The 21,919-nt window shown below is 46.8% G+C and overlaps 1 protein-coding gene across 1 annotated transcript in view; it reads right to left on the bottom strand.

The window, feature by feature from the left end:
- Positions 1-20,693, bottom strand: part of SNTB1 (syntrophin beta 1) — a 118,602-nt gene extending 97,909 nt beyond the window's left edge. Inside the window, exon 1 of the mRNA XM_068396174.1 lies at positions 20,116-20,693. Coding sequence (XP_068252275.1) covers positions 20,116-20,635 — 520 coding nt within the window. The 5' untranslated portion in view covers positions 20,636-20,693. The remainder of the gene's footprint in view (positions 1-20,115) is intronic.
- Between the last annotated feature and the right edge of the window lie 1,226 nt (positions 20,694-21,919).

The raw sequence follows: 21,919 nt of genomic DNA, 5'->3' as shown, positions 1-21,919 counted from the left end.
TGTTTCAAGTTGGTTTCACCAGGGCCAGATTTCACCCACCGCATGTTGACAATAACAAGACAAGCCTCAGCACGACGGGTGAAGTTTCACAACGGCTTTACACAGATCTTAAACATGAGCTGTCCCCGAAAAGGGACCTCTAGTGACTCAAGCCTCCCCTTACTTTGCTGCCACCCAGGCAGCTGACTTGGGTACCTGGAGCACCCCAACGCACAGCGTGGTCACAGGGAAGCTGTTGTCAGAGCTCGGGTGGAGGGGCAGGAACAAGCCACCGAGGCCAGGAGGAGGGCAGGAAAGTCCCGCTCAGCTCAGGTTGCGGTTTCACAACACGTTGGCTTCAGCGATGAAAACACCTCACTCTGTTCCTCCTGCAGCCTCAGCACTTCTCCTGCCTCATGCTGGAGTCCACGGCTCCCTTCTGCCGGCACAACCGCTTTAGAGTCTGCTCTGTAAACTCCATCACCAAAAAACTAATCATTAGAAATGACATCTTTTCTGAAGCATACCTTTAGCCCATGTCATATTAAAATTATCTGCTTCTGGCATGGCATTGTGTAGTTCAATCAGTGCAACCCAAAGAGGTGTGCTGCAGCACAGGGATGGGCTTTCCTTATGCAAGTTTCTTGCCAAGGCCAACATACAACACAATTAGATGCTAATATTCTCAAACAGTATAGATGCTTTTTTAATATTACTCACAACAAAGCTATGTAGCACTTTCTGCTCTTGGGATTGTATCCTGCTCTGCCCAAATTCTGTATTTCCCTCAAAAACCCAATTCTGGAGAACCATGTAACTGAGGGAGAACTGAGAACTAAAGAACTGTTGTTGGGTTGCAAAGAAAAAGTTGCAAAAACATTTTAAGGGAGGGGTCTATGTCACATAACTTTAATCACCTAAGAGGTGTAACTGGAAGCCAAGCTAGTATCCCTATAGCAAGTGAGGAGGGAGAGTGGCATCTCCAAAGGACCACTCAGCTTGTTTCTCTCTCTGCTGCCCATTGTGACAGCAGGGATGCTCAGCCTAGCCTAAATGCCTAAAGTAAGAGGAATCCTCTCTGAAGGTCTGAACACCCCCAGGAAAGGGGAAAACAAAAGCAAAATCACAAGCACCTTTCTCTGCTTATTACCCTCTAATGCTCAGAATTAGAAATCAAGATTTTGGGGACGGCAAAGGTCACCACACAATCAGTAAAAAAGCACAGTAAAAAGCCAACAAAAGGAAGCATTCAAAGATACAAGCAAGTCCATTTTAAAAATAAAAAAAAATAAAAAAGGGGAAAAGTGAGAATGATTTATCCTTTCAACGAAAAGCCCAAACCAATTAGATAATGTTCCTTTAAGAGCAAAGACTGTATCCCATACATTACCTCTCAAAACAAAATGAAATGCCTTTTTACAGCTTGATGAGAGACTAGATTAAGATTTCATTCCACGTGGCCTCTAGCTCTGCATCCTCGTTAAAACCCATTCCCTGTTAGCATATCTCACAATTACTCAAGAACGTCAAAAACTTAGGAGGTAAAGGGCTCTTTTCTGCACTCTCTGAGTGCTAAAGCAGTGACATCCCCTTCATAGCTCCTTTAAAAAAAATGAAGCCATTACTATGATAGCTCTTGATAGCAAATTAAAGTCTACGTAGAAGCCCGGACTGAGGTCTGGCTACAGGATGATGCCAGGGAGCCCAGCGAGGTCTGAAACTACTGAGGAGACAGGTTTCTCTGGCAGTTGTGGTACGGGGATGGTATCAGCGGGACATTTTCCCTCCTGCCCCACAGGATATAATAAACATCGGTGGGTGATGATAGCATCCCAGCCACAATCCAGTCTCATGCTGTGCTGGCTCAGCGCTCCTCCGCCCTGGAGGGAAGACCACGGCCAGGACCCCTCACACCAAAGTGTCACGAGTGTGTTTCCCCTCTGTTGTTACCTCTAAAGCATGAACATCAAAACCATGAGGCAGAAGCAAACATGCCAGCTAACTACGCCCAAAAAGACATGTTTGCTTGGCTTTATTTGCTGAAGCCCAGCCCAACCCACAACCACAGAGCAGCAGGGAAGGATCAGTCTCTAACAAATCAGTCTCTAACAAGTGAGTTAGAGGAACAAAGAAGGGATTTTGCCTCCAGCACAAAGCTTCTTCAGTGCTCGATTTCTAATCAGCATTACTAGACATTTATAATACTGTCTTTCCTGGCAGCCAGCCGCTGGACCCACCTCTCATAGCCCATCACCACTGCTGCAAATAAAAAGACAGAGAACATTTGGAGGTGATGTACATATCTCCTGTAGGCTCCAGCTTCATGGCTGCTCAGGTCCCAAGCTTGGCTCCATATCATTAACTGAGGTGGAAGGATCTGGAGAACAACTAGCAAACACAGAAATCAGACCACGCTCCCTACACGATGAGTGGGGTGTGAAAAGCATTGGCCCTGGTGATGGAAACACTCCATGCTTTGCTACAGATAGTTTCAGCCCCATTAACCTCTGCAGCTTACAATGTGCCAGGCTAAGTGGTGAAGATAGGCAATCCCAGCTGATGCATTGGGTGAGCTGTGCTCTGAATAGCAACAGCTTTTAAGTGTCTTCCTTCTCTGATGGGTAACTGAGATAAAGCCAAAGGAGCCATACCAACAACACTGGCAAAGCCCAAAACTACAGTCCCAGACATCCCACCTCTCTGCTTCTGAAGGTAAGAGGTGCTGCAAGCTACACCACACTCAGAAAAAACTGTGAATAGCTCTTGGGCCCTGGGAAGTGACCTTGAGTTGAACAGAGTTTACTTAGGACTAGTAAAAATACCAAGCACTTGAATAGTATCAGTGTAAGGCATCATACAAAGGAAAAGGGCAGAATTAGACTCTTTATATCAACTCCAGGTCTCCTCCTAAATTTCACAAGGGCACACCTTCTGAAGTAACAAATAATGGCAGAAGTTATTACCATTTTTTGTCACAGAATCATGGAACCGTTTAGGTTGGAAAAGACCTTTAAGATCATAGAGTCCAGCCATAAACCTAACACCACCAAGTCCACCACTAAACCATGTCCCTAAGCACCACGTCTATGTCTTTTAAATACCTCCAGGGATGGTAATTCCACCACTTCCCCGAGCAGCCTGTTCCAATGCTTGATAACCCTTTCGGGGAAGAAATTTTTCCTAATATCCAATCTAAACCTCCCCTGGTGCAACTTGAGGCCGTTTCCTTTCACCCTACTAAGTCATTGACTACTAAGTCATTGCTAACTTGCTCCCACAACACGTATTCCCACTAAACACTTGAAGACTTAAGTTACCAAAAAAAAGACATAACCGGCAGAGGCTTTGCTGGGCACCACTGCACCTCGGCACCACTCGGTGCTCCAGGGCAGCGAAGCAGCTCTGAGCCTCTAACCGGAGGATAAAACCTCTGCGGGAGAAGCAACTTGGGCAGTCTTGTGACACAGCTGAAATATCTTATGGCCGATGTTAAACTTTGACTTATAAAGATTGGAAGTGTTTAACTGCCTGCTCAATGGTTCACTCTGCAGCAGCGTTTTAACGGTAACACAGAGGAGGCACTTGTCTCTCCTGCTGACGGACAAGCTGCAAACAGCCGGTCACGCTGGGTCAGAACCCGTTTTGCCCATTCCCTCCAAAAGAAGAGGGGTGTTTGTGCTGGGGACACAAAGGGCGATCTGTTCAGAGCTGGCCGCAGTCCTCCTGCCTGGCTCCCATCACTGGCCTGACACAGGCTGGCATCAAAGGGGGAAGGGTAAAATCGCAACGCTGTCCTATTTCCCCTAAGACTGTTCCTAGCAAATGTCGTTATTTCAAAATGATGCACTTTGAGAATACTTGTGTGAAGTGCACATGAAAATCTCAACTATGTAAATTGGAATTTAATTCGTATATTCAACATTGCTGCTCTTTAAAAAGAAGTTAAACATGGGTACATTTTTTCCAGCGGAAAAAGTTATGATCTGCAAAATGGTTCTTCTCTCCTTGGCTATCGCTACCATTTGCTTGTTTGTTTTGGTTCGGCGTAGGTCGGGAGGCAGGAATGATAATAAAAACATGAACACTTTTTCTCCTCACCTTGAACAGTGACAGGCTCAACAGCAAGCAGCTTTATATAGTGCAATCAGCACTCATATGCCCACAGAAGAGGAAAAACAAAATCATGCGTCTTCATCTTGCATAGCCTTACCCAAACTTAGCTTCAATTAAATCAGTTAAGATATCTGATGTATGCAAAGGACATCTGGATCTATATAGGTACAGGATCAGTGCATAGAGAGAGGAGCCTACCCCCGCTAAACTTCAGCCTACACACACACTGCAGAGAACTGGACAGAGCGTTCTGCCTGTCCTTGCTCCCTGCCCACCCCGCTTCAGCCTGCAAAGCAGAATATTTTCATGTATTGTTATTTTCACATATTGTTATTTTCATATATTGTTATTATAAAAGATTTATTTAAAGGCTGAAGAGACAGCATGACCTAGTTTCACTCTGCAAGCACTTTCAAGGAGTACCTGCACACAGGAGCTGTGGATCCAGCCAGCCAGCCACAAGTAAGGCTGGCCTGAGGGGGCTGCCAGTGCCCCTCGTGCCTCCACCCCCTCTGCCCCTTCTCATATTAAACAGGGACGTGGTAGCAGGTAGTTCTGGGCCAGAAGCAAACCTCCCTCCTGAGCAAGCTGAGGCTCACAGGCCCTTGTCAGCCTCTTTGGCCACTGCAGCTCATAGAAATCTCCAGCAGGACTATTCAGAGGGCCTAGGCTGCACCATGGGGGGCCTTCAGCCAGACCTGAACCTCAGAAAGCCGATGCCAGGGGCACTGCAGCTGAAGTGCCTATTGAATTAGGCTTACATTATTCTTTTCTTAGCATTTATCAAGGAAATAATGTTCAAAAAGCACGGAGCTACCATTGCAGAGCTGTCTCTCACTTGACTTCTCTGAATCAGTTATTATCCTTTACCTGGGTACTCTTCATGTAATACTGTAAGAGCTTTCTTTTCAACACTCTTCCAAAGCTATGGTTACAGGTTTAAAATTAGGGGTTATTTTCAAGTTACTGTATTTTCTAATGATGCCTACATTTAAAAGGAGAAAAAAACACAAGGTGTATATATAACTGGGTTGCATTCCAGGCCCAGAGACCTCAGGGCTCCTGAGCTAACCCAAATTCTCCCAAGACCTCAGATACGAAATACAGCAGGCTTGCAAGTTTATGTACCATCTTGTGATGATACCAAATCTGTCACTTATCAATCACTCTTAAACTTCGGTTGCAACTTTGCACCTCTTTAGAGATAAAGAAAACCATCAGGTTTGGCTGTTAGCCAGGTGGCCATCGGCAGCTGATGAAGCCTGCCCGGACACAGTGTTCATCCCCAGCAGGGATCTGCCAGTGTCCCGATACACAAAGCAGCCAGCTGGGATAAAGTCAGCACGCTAACGTTTTGACTGTGCAATTACTTGTTCAGCTACAACTGCAGGTCTTCCTGCATAATCGGGCTGATGATAACCATCAAACTTTTTTTGATGTTGCCTCACATCCTAAACGATGCAGTTGGAAGCCAGAAGGGAGGCGAATGATATTCAGAAAAATAGGAGGGGAGAAGAGTGTTGCATTGTTGGGTCAGGGGGAAGATGCACAGAGGCTTTGGGCTTGGTGTACTCTGCGCACCCAGAACATCTCTGACGACTGTCATAGCCTGGCGTTATACACTGCAATGGCACTAAGGTAGCAGCAAACTAACTTCTCCTGGAGAACCATCTACGCATTGACAGTGCTACAGAGAGGGCAGGAGGGCACTTACAAACCTCCCGTTCAACAGGAAAGAGGTCAAATTTCTGCTGGGTGCAGCGTTTTGAAGAAAAACATAACTCTACAAACCAGCCTTCACCTGAAATTACATTTTTGTTGCCTCCCAAAACAATGACTGCTTCCTGCTCCAGTTAAACATTATTTTTAGTGTGTCTCTGCTGTTGCAGAGGTCAGAGCTTAGCTCTGAACAAGAAAGAAAACCTGAAAACGTCATTTGGAAAGCCGTTGATACAGTATCTGTGACCCTGGGATTTAAGAGAAACCTTGCAGGTTTGCAGAAGTAACATTTTGATGCTTTTCTAATGTGAGACAAGGACCCACAGCTTAGGCACAGATCCGACTGCGCTGGATCATTCAACCTTTGTGATTAGCACTGAACAGTAGATTAAGAACTAACAATGGTTTAATCAATTATTATTGCACAAAATGACTGAACTCAGAGATTGAACTGCTGCCACATCTATTTTACAATGCTTTCGCTCATCAGGCTTTGGGAGAGCGGGAAGGGAGGAGGGACAAGCTGAAGGGGTTGCAGAGGAGGAGTATGAAGTCAGGTTTGCTAAGCACAGGAAAGCAGCATGTTAACGCAGAGCCTCAGCTGAAACGCTTGCAAGCAGGTCTTTTTAGCCACGCAGGAAGCCAGCGAAGTGAGTCAACACCCAGTAAGGACCAAAGATCTGTCCATATTATTTAAAGGAGAATTAATACAGTGGGTATCAGAGACAGGACAAACTGCATCAGCATCTTTTTTTTCCGCCAGTGATTTATGTTAATATTGCCTGCTGAAAAATATCCTAATCCCACTGAAATCAATGGGAAAATTCATGCCAACTTGAACAGGAGGTGGGTTTTGCTCTCCCACCTTCTGCTCCACGTTCACTCTCCTTTCTCTGCACCCTCCAGCAGACAGCACTTCATCCCCACCAGCCCAGCCATCACTCGCTCGCCGCTGGCAGCTCAGCTGCAGACAGCTGGACATGGACTGTGGGGTCTGGGTGGAGAACACAGACCCTGATAAAAATGAAAATTGCAGGTGCAGCCTCCTGTGAAGCACTCCAGCAAATGAATCAACCCAGAGACTATTTCAGCACAGGTATAACCAAGACTCTATTTATTTCCATTTTCATAGAACAATTAACTTAATCTACATAGCATTGACAGCAAACAAATTCTGTCTTGGATCCAAGCAAGTGGATGTACAACATGCATGCAAGCTCATGGCGTACACTATCTGTGTGTAACACGTACCTTGTGCCCATGTAATATTGATGATAGACATTTATAGCTGTGCTCACACCAGGGCTAGGCCAGCTCTGGAATTAAACAGCTACATTTAAAGGCATTCCTAAACCAACATCAGCCAACGCAATAGTGAACAGAAAGAAAGCAAAGGGAAAATAAAGACACAAAATAATGCATCGCATATTCCCCCCTAGAAATAATTTCCCACTCTTTATCGTTTCATGAACACTTCTTGATTCCTCCATATACATACAGCTCTACACAAAGTCTTCAATAGAGCAAAAGCTAAAAAGGTAGTGGGCCAATTTAATTAACAGCTGCATTGAGGAGATATTAAAATTACACCTAGAAGAGCTATTTTAGGCAAGTTTTTGAGACTCGAGAAGTTTCTTCCTCATTTCCCTCTGTTTTCAAGGCTTCTACTGTGAGTTTCACAGAAACAAGGAAGGGTACCCCAGTACTATGACTAACTGAAAAGATCAAACATAAATGCCTTACAGGAATTCATGTAATATATCACTTGTGAGTTCTCCACTGGAAGCGTATCTGTCTTGGCTCATACCAACTATACATCCTTATCCACTCCGTACAATGTGCGTATTGATAGAAAAGTAACAGAACAAAGTGATTAAGGGGAACAGAATGTCTGAAGTTTCCAAAGAACACAATAAATACCTGCACTTACAGAAATTAACTACATATTTCAACAAGATGGGAAAAAACTACTGCATTGAGTTGGTCAGAACTTTTTGGCCATGAAAATTTCCTGTTGATAAATATGACATGATTGCAAAGATTTTCCATGAGGAGAAGGTACATTGGGTAATATTGCTATTCCAGATAGAAAATTCTGCTTCAAAAAGTTTTTAAATGCAAGTTCAAATCAGCCTTTTGAAAGCAAATTGATTTCTTTATAAATATAAAATGCCATTTCAAATTAAAATATCATGAAGATTCCCATAGAAACTTGTGCGTTTTCAAGTCAACCCTTCCCTTCCTCCCTCAAAAACCAAAAGGTATTTGTTCCTCAATATTTTGTTAAGAGAGTGAACCTTGAAACCTTTCTAAGGTCTTAATACTATTTATGCACATAGAAAGCAAGCTCTGGCAGCACTTGAATGAAAACTCAAGCATTAAATACTAACATTTCAAGGTATGCCTAGCATAAAAGTTCAATATATCATAGAATCACAGAATGTTAGGGATTGGAAGGGACCTCGAAAGATCATCTAGTCCAATCCCCCTGCCGGAGCAGGATTACTAGATCGTATCACACAGGAACGTGTCCAGGTGGGTTTTGAATGTCTCCAGAGAAGGAGACTCCACAACCTCTCTGGGCAGCCTGTTCCAGTGTTCAGTTACCCTCACTGTAAAGAAGTTTTTCCTCATATTTATGCGGAACCTCCTGTGTTCCAGCTTGCACCCATTGCCTCTTGTCCTGTCAAGGGATGTCACTGAGAAGAGCCTGGCTCCATCCTCATGACACTTGCCCTTTACATATTTATAAACATTAATGAGGTCACCCCTCAGTCTCCTCTTCTCTAAGCTAAAGAGACCCAGCTCCCTCAGCCTCTCCTCATAAGGGAGATCTTCCACTCCCTTAATCATCTTCGTGGCTCTGCGCTGGACTCGCTGGACTCTCTCTAGCAGTTCCCTGTCCTTCTTGAACTGAGGGGCCCAGAACTGGACACAATATTCCAGATGCGGCCTCACCAGGGCAGAGTAGAGGGGGAGGAGAACCTCTCTTGACCTGCTAACCACACCCCTTCTAATACACCCCAGAATGCCATTGGCCTTCTTGGCCACAAGGGCACATTGCTGGCTCATGGTCATCCTGCTGTCCACTAGGACCCCCAGGTCCCTTTCCCCTACGCTGCTCTCCAACAGCTCTGCCCCCAACTTGTACTGGTACATGGGGTTGTTCTTGCCCAGATGCAGGACTCTACACTTGCCCTTGTTATATTTCATTAAATTTCTCCCCGCCCAACTCTCCAGCCTGTCCAGGTCTCTCTGAATGGCTGCGCAGCCTTCCGGTGTGTCAGCCACTCCTCCCAGTTTGGTGTCATCAGCGAACTTGCTGACAGCGCACTCTATTCCCTCATCCAAGTCATTAATGAATATATTGAATAGCACTGGTCCCAATACCGATCCTTGAGGGACTCCACTGGATAATATATATAAAACTAGCTACATATATATAAAACAAGATCAACATCGAATGGTCTTAGCATAGCAGCCCTCACACAAGCAAAGCCCAGAAACAATATAAGTTTATTTTTATTAGGTGAAATTTATCATATGCCCAGACTTGCTATTTATTTCCTCAAGGCTTCACAGATGAAGTGCTGCTCTTTTGATAGTCTATCCCATGTGTTTATTAAAATAGATATAACACAGGGAAAGGAAAACATAAAACTGATAGAGGATCATTTTTAGTTTCAAGGATATTTTACATGCCACCTCCTAGAACCTGAATTTATGGCTTTCCTTAATGGAGCCTTTCAGGATTGATTTTCATGCGTTAAGTGGAAATTCCACTAGTTTGTTACTGCAATGTTTTCTTTATGACCTGCCCTCATACATCACATAGGTCTGGCTTATTTATACAGACGGCCGTTCATGGAATGGACTGGGAACTTCTTAAAACTAGTTTCTTTCACTTGCATTCTTCGTGAATTAAAATGTTGTTTTCTTTTATTGCCTTTTTGGCTGGATGCTTCTCCAGCATTTCACAAACATGAAGACGACTGAAGTTACTATGAGCTTTCTTTACCTTTTTTAAGGCAGGAATACAGATTTCCTCCCCAGGGCTGGACGAGAGCTGTGTCTACAAACATCCCGGCATTAGCCTACAACCCAACCGCTACCCCTGCAAAGAAGATGGCAGCAAAGGCCATGAGAGCAACAGCAGCTTCAAGCAGATCAGCTGTGGCATCTGTAGCACCTTGAGGTTTGTTGGCAGGTTTAAGTGCTGCTTCTCTCCCTGTCCTGTGTCTCTCCCTGCCAGCATGCTCAGGACTTCCTCAGCTGTCTGAAGAATTTGAGCTATGTTAACACTTTGACAGGCCATTTACCTGAGCATCTAAAATCTAGATAGGTTTAATTTAGGCAAAGCACAGTAATAACACCTGGAGGTCTCCACAAAGAGCCTGTGACTTATCATCATCCAAGTCATTCTGGCTTGAAGCTGGCTCCCCTTCTCTAGCAGTAAGCACATCCTGACTTTATTCAACAGAGATGAGAACCAGCTACATCCCCTGCTCTGGAAGAGGCTTTCCAGGGGTGTCATATGTAAAGCTTCTCCATGCAGTGTTGAGCCAGGAGAGCCCACCACACCGCCCTCACAGTAGAGAGTCCCAACAGGTAATGCATCAGCTCAGCCTCTCCAGACTTGGCAAAGCCCTAGCAGCCTAAAGTTAGTACAACCATGTTGGCCTCGAGCACATTTGAAGGTCAAGCCCCAAACAAGGAATGCCTGTTGATGAGGCTGTTCATTGCAGAAATATGTATATAAATACATCTTACGGTGTGTGTCTCTGTGCCTAGGTACAGACTTATATCGTAGGTAATCCTACAAGAATCCATCTGGTTCTCTGGAGACACTCCTCCATCCCAGCCACGCATCACTGATGGAGGCTGTGTACCAGGAGAGCCTGCCGCTGCATGACATGGCATAAATAAATCAAAAGGGAGAGATAGTTACCAAGAATAACATGTCCTTTGGGAAACAATGGTAATTTGGAAGCCTTTTTTTCTGTCCACAGCATACCCAACAAAACCAACAACAAAAAAAAACAAACAAAAAAAATTCCCACAAAAATCAACAAAAAAAAAAAATCAACCAAAAAAAAAACCACAAAGAATTCAAGCAGCAAGTACTGAAGGCAAATCCTGCTCACCTCATTCCTGGAAAATACTCCTGAACATCCAATAATTAAATCCCTCCTTTGGCTTCACATCAGCAAGAGAAGGATCCCGCTGGCTCCTGCACAGCAAGAGTAAGAACAAGGGGAAGCTGCCTGCTATGAGGGAAATCACATCCACCGCTGCTGTCCTGCCAGCCCCACCACTGCCTCTGTCCTTCCAGGCTTTCACAGTGACTAAAGCCCAAACTCCAGGATAAACAGATAAACTCTCACTGCCTAAGTTAAAACTATTAGCTTAGAGCAGCCTCATAAGCTCCAACCTGATAACACTAAACCTCTCCCGCATCTTTACCTTCACACGGCTGCCTCTTGCTCCCCTTGCAGAATCAGAGCCAACGGCAGCTAAAACACACGTGTTAGTGTAGTCAATCATCCTGGAAACAGCTGTTCTTGAAATAACTCAGACAAGTGGAGATACATTATTTCCATGGTATAGCTTTCAATTCTCTCTCACAACTACTGGATTATGTGAAAAGACAAAATAGGTATTGCACCAGCAGAATATGCCTATGGCAAATGGAACATAAAGCTTAACTAATGGCCCTATTTCCCTGAAAGGGCAAATGAGGCTGATAAATAGTCCCAAGAGGTCGTGTTATCTGTTGGAGCAAATCAGCTAAGTTGTGCCTCCTTTGCCAGGAGAAAATTTATATTCTGGTACTGTTCCTTTTAAAAAAAAAAAAAAAAAGTTTTTTTCATTTTATTTTTATGTTATGCCTCCAACTTTCAGATACTAGGAAATAGGATCTTGTTTTTCAGATACTTACACTATAGTGGGAATTTACACTAATTCATGCCGTTAAAGTGAACGGAAGCTATTCACACACACATACACATGTTACTCACCTGTGCGCTGCCTGAAGCAGATTCATTGCTCGAATACATGTCATCTTTAGACAGAAACATCCCTGAGCAGTGAGGAATAAACATATCCACAGCCTTAGTTTCGATGACTTTTAGAGCTGTGCCAACAATCATGACTTCCAACCATTCAGCAAAAAGCTGCACAACATTTTTAGAAGGAGTGTGCTGTATGTTAATCATTTCTAATTAGAGACAGTTTCTCCACATCTACTGTTCTGGCTCATTTCCTTACAATTAAGAACTCTATTTTACCCTATTGCTACAATACAGATGTGCTGCTTTGGCATTGACCTACTGTGTCGTGCCCTTAGTATATGCATAGTGAAAGCTGTAATCAGTTCAGTAGTTCAAGTTCTAGACAGACAAAATTAAAGCCAGACCGTAACAGAAGTGTACAGTAGCAGCAGTTGGAAATTCAAGTCTGCCAAAGAGTTATGCAGAAATTATGTCCCTTAATTTAATTTACGTGAAGGAACAAACTTAACCCAACAGCAAGGCAATATCTAGCGGTGAAGCAATCTGAAGGACTAGTCACAGTTGATTAAACCTTTTGTAAGCAAGTTTGTTAACTTACGTTCTGGAGCAAAGTATGTTTTCGTAACTAAGTGGACAATGGACAAACCAATTTTGTCTTTTCCTAACTTCTCCTGCAAGCAGAGTTAGGTAAAATACTTTTGTGACCTAGTTCATTACTCACAGAATCACAGAATCACAGAACGTTAGAGATTGGAAGGGACCTCGAAAGATCATCTAGTCCAATCCCCCTGCCGGAGCAGGATTACCTAGACCATATCACACAGGAACGCGTCCAGGCGGGTTTTGAATGTCTCCAGAGAAGGAGACTCCACAACCTCTCTGGGCAGCCTGTTCCAGTGTTCGGTCACCCTCACCGTAAAGAAGTTTTTCCTCATATTTATGCGGAACCTCCTGTGTTCCAGCTTGCACCCGTTGCCTCTTGTCCTGTCAAGGGATGTCACTGAGAAGAGCCTGGCTCCATCCTCTTGACACTTGCCCTTTACATATTTATAAACATTAATGAGGTCACCCCTCAGTCTCCTCTTCTCTAAGCTAAAGAGACCCAGCTCCCTCAGCCTCTCCTCATTAGGGAGATGTTCCACTCCCTTAATCATCTTCGTGGCTCTGCGCTGGACTCTCTCTAGCAGTTCCCTGTCCTTCTTGAACTGAGGGGCCCAGAACTGGACACAATATTCCAGATGCGGCCTCACCAGGGCAGAGTAGAGGGAGAGGTGTTGCTGGACTCTGAGACATTGAAAGGTGCTGGATGCCATAATTCCAGCGAACCCTCTCTCTTCCACAAGTGCAAGGCACAGAAAGCAGGGCCATTAGCCATCTTTTAAAGCATGGAGACCAAGCCTCATAGAGCAGCTTTCTTGGTCCCGCAAAACAGCAGCAGACAGTCGTCTATTTAAGAGCATGAAGGAGGCTCATAACTCACCTTCCAACATGTAGCATCAGTGACAAGTAGCATTCCAACACTTTCTATATACCTTGTAGTTTCTCACAAACTTCTCTAGCCCAAATCAGCCATGCCTCACCTCGAACATCTAACTCCCTCCTTGCAGTGATGCTCCTCAAGGCATGTATCAAATGCTGCCACTCCCCTGATGTTCCTTCCCATCTCTACAACAAGCTTTGTGCCCCTGCCAAAACAAACTATTTATTCCTACTATTCTGAGTCCTAGCTCTTTCCCAATCCGCCACACCAGTATGATGCTCTCCCTCATTGCTCTACCTACAGATGTCCTGGCAAAGACCCTTAGCACAGACACAGCTTATGCTGACAGCAGCATTTTTCTCTACTCGACATAGTTTAAGGTTCAGAGAGGTGACATAGCTGAGCCAAGTGAAGCTCACTTCACACCAGCTACAGCTGCTGTAGTGAGACCAGCGGGGGGTTGGGAGGGGGTAAGAGAGATGAATCTTGCTCACCTCCACCCATCACGTCAAGGCTAGCAAAACAGCATTATATAGGCTACTCACAAACCCTATATAGTATATAGTTAAAAGACTTTTTGCATGTTTGAGAAATACTGCTACCATCCCTTCTTCACCAGCTACTTTTCTGAGATGCTTGAAGAATTTTTTCAGACTTGGAAAGCCAGAGTCTCTCGTGCACTACTGGGACAGCTTTGTTCCCATCATATTTTGTTCATTTACATACGCTATCGCTCTCTTGAACTACTGCTTCCTCCAATTTCCCTTCTACTGAAGTAGCTGTACCAATTCTAACAAGTAGCGATGGCAACATAATCTTGCAGAATAAAGTACAAAATAATCCTATGATCAGAAATCTAAATTAGAAAAATGAAATGGAAAGAACATGTTCTTAAAGCCTGGAAGTAAGTGGACACTGAAAGAGATTACAAATAGATATGGTAAACTCTCCCAACATTTATGAACTCTGAATGCACACAAATACTTAAAGTCAAATTTACAGAAATGACTACCGGGAGAAGCTCCACACCATGTGTTATGAAAACAGTGAGATTAAGAAGTAAAAAAAATTAAAAAATCCTTCCCAACCTATACCTGAAACCATCAATCTATTGGGATCAGGACACGTATTGGGCTGTTCCAAATCCAAACTCTGGTTTGAATTACGGAGACTCCTCACCAGCTCCCTCGGGATGGACGTGCAGTGAGCATTTCTGACCCAAACCCAGCGGGCAGCAGGGATGGGGAGAGGCCGGTGCCGTTGGCAACCACCCGTGTGAAAACACCTTCCTGGGAGGGTGGGACCGCCCTTCAGTGAAAAGGCACCTTCCATGGCAAAATTAAGATACAAACACTGTTTCATCAACTATAGCAAAAGCCTTCAGCGTTCAATTTTACTCTGTCTGACGGTTTAAAGATTCTTCAAAGAGTTATATCAAGTTCTCAGTTTAATTTTCCACAAAGGAATAACTGCTGCAATTTTAAAAAATGCCTTTTTTTCGAATGATACTTAACATTTAGACTCTGTATGTGCAATTGAATCCCAAATCCCTAGACATATTTAATCTTCTAAGCACCCTTAAGGAGCTGGTACTAAGTCCTAAGGAAGAATGATTTCCAAGGTGGGTGGGTTGAGGGGGAACCCTGCACTTGGTCCAAATAAATCCAGAAATGTGTTGTCCACAACTGTTTTATTTTCTTTACAGTACTGAGAAAGAGGTCTTGTACCAGATTTACTGCAAAGAGGATGTACTGATTCTTATCTGTGAAAGGTGATACAGACTGTCTGGACTGCTAAATTAGCCTGTAATCTAATCTAATCAATGAAAAACACATCAAGTGTTCCCACTCAAGCTTCCCCACCAGCCGCAGGCAGCTGAAACAATCAAACCTGAGATTCTTGGGGACTGCTTAGACCTGGTATTCTTGAGAATAAGGTTGCTTGCTCCTTTCCCTTTCAATTTTCCTTTCAAACCGCTGTGTGCGAAGGGCAGCTACGCAGGCTATGAAATGTGGTATAGCCTCGAAGTACAAAGCATTTCCCTAACTGCATATTTGCTGGCACCAAAAAAAAAACAAAAGGTGAAGTGTTTTTTCCATACGTTTACTGGAAGTGTAAAGAATAACTACGCATACAATTTGCAATCACTGAGATTTACAGCCCTGACTATAGTAAGTAGTTAGGTCACGTAGGCACTTAGTCAGTGCCCTGTGCTTCATTTTCCCCCTATACTTGCAAGAGACACACTTTCTTGGATAAATATTGTCTTTTGTTAATGCCCAGAAATCTCCTGTTGTCACTACATTACTGAAAGAAACACGAAAACATAGATAAGAGAGAAAAATACAGCCAACAAGTAGCCCGTGCCTATTTTACACTATTGCAACATGTAATTCACACAGTCAGAATTGCTTTGCTTCATCCAAAGAAAATTTAAAAAGGGTAGGAAGGGGAGAATCTTTAACAATTCTTACAGAAATATTGTTTGGAAAATAATACATGTTACTACAGTACAGACTGCGCCACGCTTACTCTTACACTGCTTTAAAGCTGTGGATTACTCCCAAGAGGGCTACAGAAGATGACAATAGTCTACTGTCCGTACGCTAAAATTCACTATGCAGGGGGCTGCCTCTCCGGGGGAAATTTTTGCAAACCCAGAGAGGCTGTGACAGCCACTTCTCAAGGGAGCTGTCACCCCTACCTCACAATTGTGTTAGCTTAACTGGGAATCACTCAAAACCCATAAAAAACTCTAGTGATAATAAGAAGATGCTCCTTTTCCTGCTATGTACCTTCCACCACCATCATCAGAAGCTCATCCATAATCATTTAACAAGCTAATGTGTGGGGTTTTTTCTCCGCCTCCAAATACAGCATTAGACAGAGGGGCCCTGTCTGACATTAGCACAGGCTACTTCAATTTTTCATTTTTCCACCAAACACACAGAGAATACGAGTAAAGCACACCCAGCTCAGTTACAGAGCATGCCAAGGGACTGCTCTCATCTAGGATGCTTTGACAAAAACAAACACCTTTTGTGTCTTGAGAGTCACTTGAATGTAATGTGCTTCACACAGCACAAGAGGGGCTGCTTGATTTTCCAAAGTGCTTATTTAAGAAGACCCAATTTAACAGAACCGCACGGAAATTATACGTACAAACAATAGCTGTCATTGATAATGTTAGCTGCCTTCCACGCCTGGAAATATGCACTGTACAAGGAGGCTGTCTCGTCTCTCATGTAGGGAAATTCTTTGCGCTCCTGAATGCTGGCACGAAGCTCCGTCCTGATGTGCTGAACACCTGAGAAGCCATTCAGGGCTTACAAGCCCAACACTAGTGCTTCCCCTGGCCCTGCTCACCAGCTGCTTCGCTCCCCTGCACCCATGCCCAAGCTGTGACGGAAAGCTCATGGGAAATTAAACCCTGCACGCAGGGGAGGTCCATCCCTGCAGACAAGGAGAGAGCAGGATGTCTTAGGGCTTAAGTCCTTCCTCACCATCACCTCCCTCTCCTCTTGAACCTTCTGCTTTGCAGCTCCTCCTATAGCAGTGTCGCCTGTTGCCTTATTTCCCTTCCATGTATCAAATCCTACGTGCTTTGAAGGCACCCTGGACAACCCCACAGATCAAACCTGTACAAAGGAACTGACTTACACAACTTTAGCGTAGTAGCTGGACTGTCACAGATGGATGTCCTTCAGGATGGAAAAAAGAGGACAGAACAACCCAGGACGCCTATTAAACTTGTTCGAGTAGGACCTCTCCCGCTGGTCTTTACTGCTGTGTCACCCCACACCAGCACAGCCACTGCAGCTATGCCACTCCTAACCCTTCAGCAAATAATTTCCATTTCTACCAGCTCAGAGACAATGATCAATGCAGCAAAAGGGGCAAGTGTTGAAACAAAGCATTGCCCCATCCCTTCCCCTCTTCACAGACCTTCCTCCTCCCGCCACCCACCCCAGTGGCAGCCCCGCTGCCCACACAGGGTGCAGAGGGCTGGGGAGGGATCTTCCGCTCCCTTCCTCCCCACGCAGGAATGCAGGAGAGACTCAGTTTAGTGCTGAGCTGGTAAATGCCTCAGCTCACTGAGTAAGCGATTTCAGGAAGGACACTATATAACAGACGGGCTCCAGCACTCTGTTGGGTGTATCGAGCCATACTGACCACATCTTCACTGCTGATAACCTCTAAGAAATACTCAACCGTAAGACCCTTTCCAGGAGCGCACAACGCATTGGGCAATACCCAGAGCGCCGTTGCACCATGAAATATGCCCCTCGTGTCTCGCACCTTGCCGTGCCTTTGCAAATTCGGCTTTCCTGGTCTGCAAGTCACAAACAAGTCTCAGAATCTCCCTGAAAATGTGAATGTTTTACATTTTGACCCCGGAAACAACGTGCTGGTATTGCTCTGTTAATTGGAGAAAGATCCTAGAGAGAGGAGCTGCACAGGGGCCTTGCCCTGCCCCAGCGCAGGCTGCTTTTTACAACACATAACTCTCTAAGAAGTCAGGAAATGGCAAATTCCTCTTGTCTGGAAGGAAAGGCAAATCAAGGCTTTCCCTCCTATAAAGGGGGGGAAAAAAAAACCTTTTGGATTTTCCTTCCTTTAGTAACAAAAAGACCGTTTTAGACTGTGCTACTGAAGAAAGAGCTTCAAAGTTGGAAACTGAATCGCAGAGAATTGTTTTAAACTGCCCCTTTACAGAAGCCATTCACGTAGAGAGGCTCCCTGCTGAAGCTGAAGTAGTAGAGCCTCCCCGGGCAATGCTGCGGCCAACTCTCATTTTGGTTACTCCGCTGAAATAGCAAGAGAAAGGCAGGACAAAATACTGAGTTCAGTGTCAGAATATTTTAACTCTACTTAGGGATGACTGCTGAAATATGCTCTCGACTTACAAATTACAAATTCAAGCGCAGAAACAACCACTGAGGCACATCAGCCTTCACGAAGCAAAGAAATGCAAGGAGTGGAGGAGAGTGCTAAGAGTCCACGCTGGAACAGCTTCATCTTCGCTTCTATGGGAAGAAAACTGAGGAGTTTTTAAGACTCGTACAGCAGCAGCGTGTTCAGGCGCTACGCAGAGGGAGGGAGACTGTTGCAAGCAGTATATACATTACTCATTAGATCACACCAAAGGTCAGCCATGCCCGGCCTGCACCCCAGGAAGCCTTTAAACTGCGTAAACAATCCAGTGACAGAATTTAGATCCAGCAGCCTCAATTCAGACCTCAAAGAGAAGTTAATGTTAAGGCTTCACAGGTATCTTTGGAAACGGTTTGGCTGCAGCGAGGGAGGACAAGACGCGCTTTGGTCCCGCGAGCAGCGCAGGGCACGCAGGGAGGGGAGAAGCAATTGCCCTCAGCTTCTTAAATCCTCATGGGGCACTCACTCCTTTGCAGTTTTCACTGTCATGTGGACAACACCAAATAGTTTCTCAGCATACTCTACTGCGGATGATATTTTTTCACCTTCACTCCCCCCCTTCAAACTTTTTCTGTAACTTTATGCCATAGTTGGCTGTTCACGGCTGATCTTCAGCAGCACCTCCTAAGCAGCAGCAGCACCTCCTTTGCTTCTCAGAATAAGCACCAAAAAGACAGATGTGAAAAAATGTGCGGTATGGAAAGGGCTACAGACATCGTGAGGTGGGACCCCTTGTGGCTCGGAGGAAAGCAATGGCACAGGGGAGGAAAGCGCAGCAGCACGCTTCAAATGCCGCTGACCTCCGGTTAAATGAACTTCTGGGCAAATATGTCATCACTTTATCAAACACGCACCAAGGGCATTTCTGAAGCTGTTCATTCTCTCAGGTGGAGCGAGTAAATTAGTCCTCGTGAGAAGACAAGGATTAAACGCCTGTGAACACTTCTCTCCTCATGAACTCACTGTCCTGGGGAACCTGGCTCTGCTTCTGCTCACGTCCTCCCCAACATCCGACCCGTTCTGGGGGGACACCCTTCTCCATCCCTCCTCCATGCACACCAACATCTGCTCCTTACTCCGGGCTCGGTTTCTAAGACTACTTACAAAACTGTTTCAGTCACCTTTGAGAAAGGAACTGAAAGCCCCTGCTCTGCAGGGATGGTTACTGTGTCAAGTGAAGCATCGCCAGCTTCATTCAAGCCTCTTTTTTCCCCTTTTCCCTAGTCGGGAGTTGGCTGGTGGAAGGGGGCAAGGAAGAATTGAACAGCAGGAGGTTTCAGGCATTTCGAGCTGGCTCGGGAATAGTCCCCCAAGCCCTTCGCCTACGGCCCGAGGGGGCTCCTTAACTCCTTTAACCCCTCCTCTCCCGGCACCCACCTCCCCCCTCGTTTCTTGGGCTGAAAAGCCGCGAAAAAGTCCAGGCAGCAGATCCCGAAGATGCCTCGTCCGGCGGGGGTCGGCCAGGCTCCCCCCGTGAGCCCTCAGCCTGGGAGCCGACCCGCCGCCGAGACGAGACGGGGCTGCGGGGGGCTCCGGCGGCCGCGCACGGAGCGGGCTGCGGGGGGCTCCGGCGGTTGACAGAACAGAAAGTTCAAGGCCAGCTCCCCGGCAGCCCGCTCGTCCCTTCCCGAGGGGCCACGTCCCTAACGCATGCCGTCGGGAGTCCTGGCGCGGCTCGGGGTGCGGGGGGGAATAACTCTCCCCGCTGGAAAGCCGCCCGGAGGAGCAGTACGAGAAGCGCGGGGGCACCTCTTCACCCCCCGGCTCGGCTCCGCCGCCTCTTTGGCAGACGAGCCGACCTGCCCCAAAGCCTCCCGCCCCGGGGCGTGCTGGCGGCCGGGCTGTTCCCAGTCCCCCGCCCCATCCCCCAGTCCCTACCTTCCAGCAGCACCTCCTTGCCGGCCCGCTTGAGCGCCTGCACCGCCTCGTCGTGGGTGGCATCCCGCAGGTCGGTGCCGTTGACGGCCAGGATGGCATCGCCCACGTAGAGGGCCTGGGTCTGGTCGGCCGCCAGCCCCTTGAAGATCTTGCTGATGAGGATGGGCATCTTGTTCTCCTTGCCCCCCTTGATGCTGATGCCCAGCCCGCCCAGCTCCTGCTTCAGCACCTTCACGCACCGCTTCTTGTTAGAGACGGCCTCGGGCACCTGCTCGGGGGGGTCGGTGAAGGCGGTGCGCACCGCCGCCGCCCCGCCACCGCCCTCGGCCCCACGGCACGCCGCCCCATCGCCGCCCAGGCCGTTGTGGGCCGCGCCGTCGGGCCGCTCCTCGCCGCTCAGGACCAGCGCCTCGCCGCCCAAGTTGGCCAGCACTTTGTGCCAGCGCTCCCGCACCAAAACTTCCAGCCAGCCGCTGCGCTGCGCCCGGCCGCCCCCGCCGCCCGCCGCCGCTACCGCCATCTTAGGAGCATGCTGGAAGCGCCGAGTGACGGCACCCCCCGGCACGGCACGGCACGGCGCGGCGGCACCGGACTTCAGCCGGGGGGCGGTGAGCTCCCGGCGCGGCGGGGTGGGGCGAGGAGCCGCGGCCGCCCCCCCTCCCCGGGGCCGCGCTGGGGCGGGCGCACCTGGCGGCACCGCCCGCTGCCGCCCACGCGTGTGTGTGTGGCCGGGGGTGTCCCGGCCCGGCCCTCCCGCGGGCACGGCGCGGGGACACGTCCTCGCTGGGTCGTGGTTCTCTTCGAGCCGAGGGTGCGGCGGCGTTTAGCGCTGGAGGGAGCCGGTGGGAGCGGCGGTGTCAGCCCCGGCAGCTGCCGTCCGCGCTGCATCGGGGAGGTGACGGACACCAACGGCAGAGAAGCGTTAGCGACAGTGCAACTTTGTTGGTCCCCCAAAAAAGTGAATTAAAACTAAGAGGTGGCGCAAAGGTAGTTAAACTTCAACAGTATGAAAGTAGAATCCAAGCTGTTGCACGGCTGTGTAGGATGAAGGTGGTGATTGCCATGGATGCTTTTGCATGTTTTGAAACTCTTTTATTTGCCTTTGATTACAAACTTTTAAGGCCCATGGAGGCCACATTGCCCATTGTCTTCGTTTAGCCCGCACCCGGGGCTAAAAACGATAAGCAGTTGTTCTCCCGGGGCTAAACGATAAGCAGTTGTTCTATCACCCAATGTCCCTTCCCCAACAGAGAAAGGGAATTGGGAAAAGGAGGGAGACTCGTGGGTTAAAATTTAAACAGGTTTAATAAAATGAGGAAACCAATATCAATGCTAATACAACACACACAAAATTATACTTAGCCCACAGAGTAGTGGGAAGTCACTCCAGGGATAGCAATTGTTGAGAAGGAGAAAGAGGGATGGGAGAAAAGAGCAGAGCCAAAAAAAAAGCCCCACCCCTCCCCAGCAAGCTTTCCCATTTATAGTGAACATGACATTAATGTTATAGTATAGAATACACCCATGGGCCAGCCTGGGTCAGCTGCCTCGGATTTAACTGCTGGTGGCCTTGATCACCATACCACAGCTGGCCACAAACTGAAACAAAATGTAACAGAAACTTGATTCTATAAATTTTATCCCCATGAAACCAGGACACCCATTTTGCAGTTTTTCCCACGCTCACTTTCGTCCTAGGAAGCAATTCGGTGCCTGATGAGGGGCTCGAGGCTTCAATTCAGGCGCCAGAGAGGACAAAGCTTTCACATTGTGGCTTTGGAGATGCCACCACCGGGGCTGGGGG

This window comes from Nyctibius grandis, chromosome 3 (assembly GCF_013368605.1).
Source record: "Nyctibius grandis isolate bNycGra1 chromosome 3, bNycGra1.pri, whole genome shotgun sequence".
Classification (NCBI taxonomy): Eukaryota; Metazoa; Chordata; class Aves; order Nyctibiiformes; family Nyctibiidae; genus Nyctibius; species Nyctibius grandis.
The sequence above is the reverse complement of the archived record's forward strand: the minus strand, read 5'-3'. Positions and strand labels throughout refer to the sequence as shown.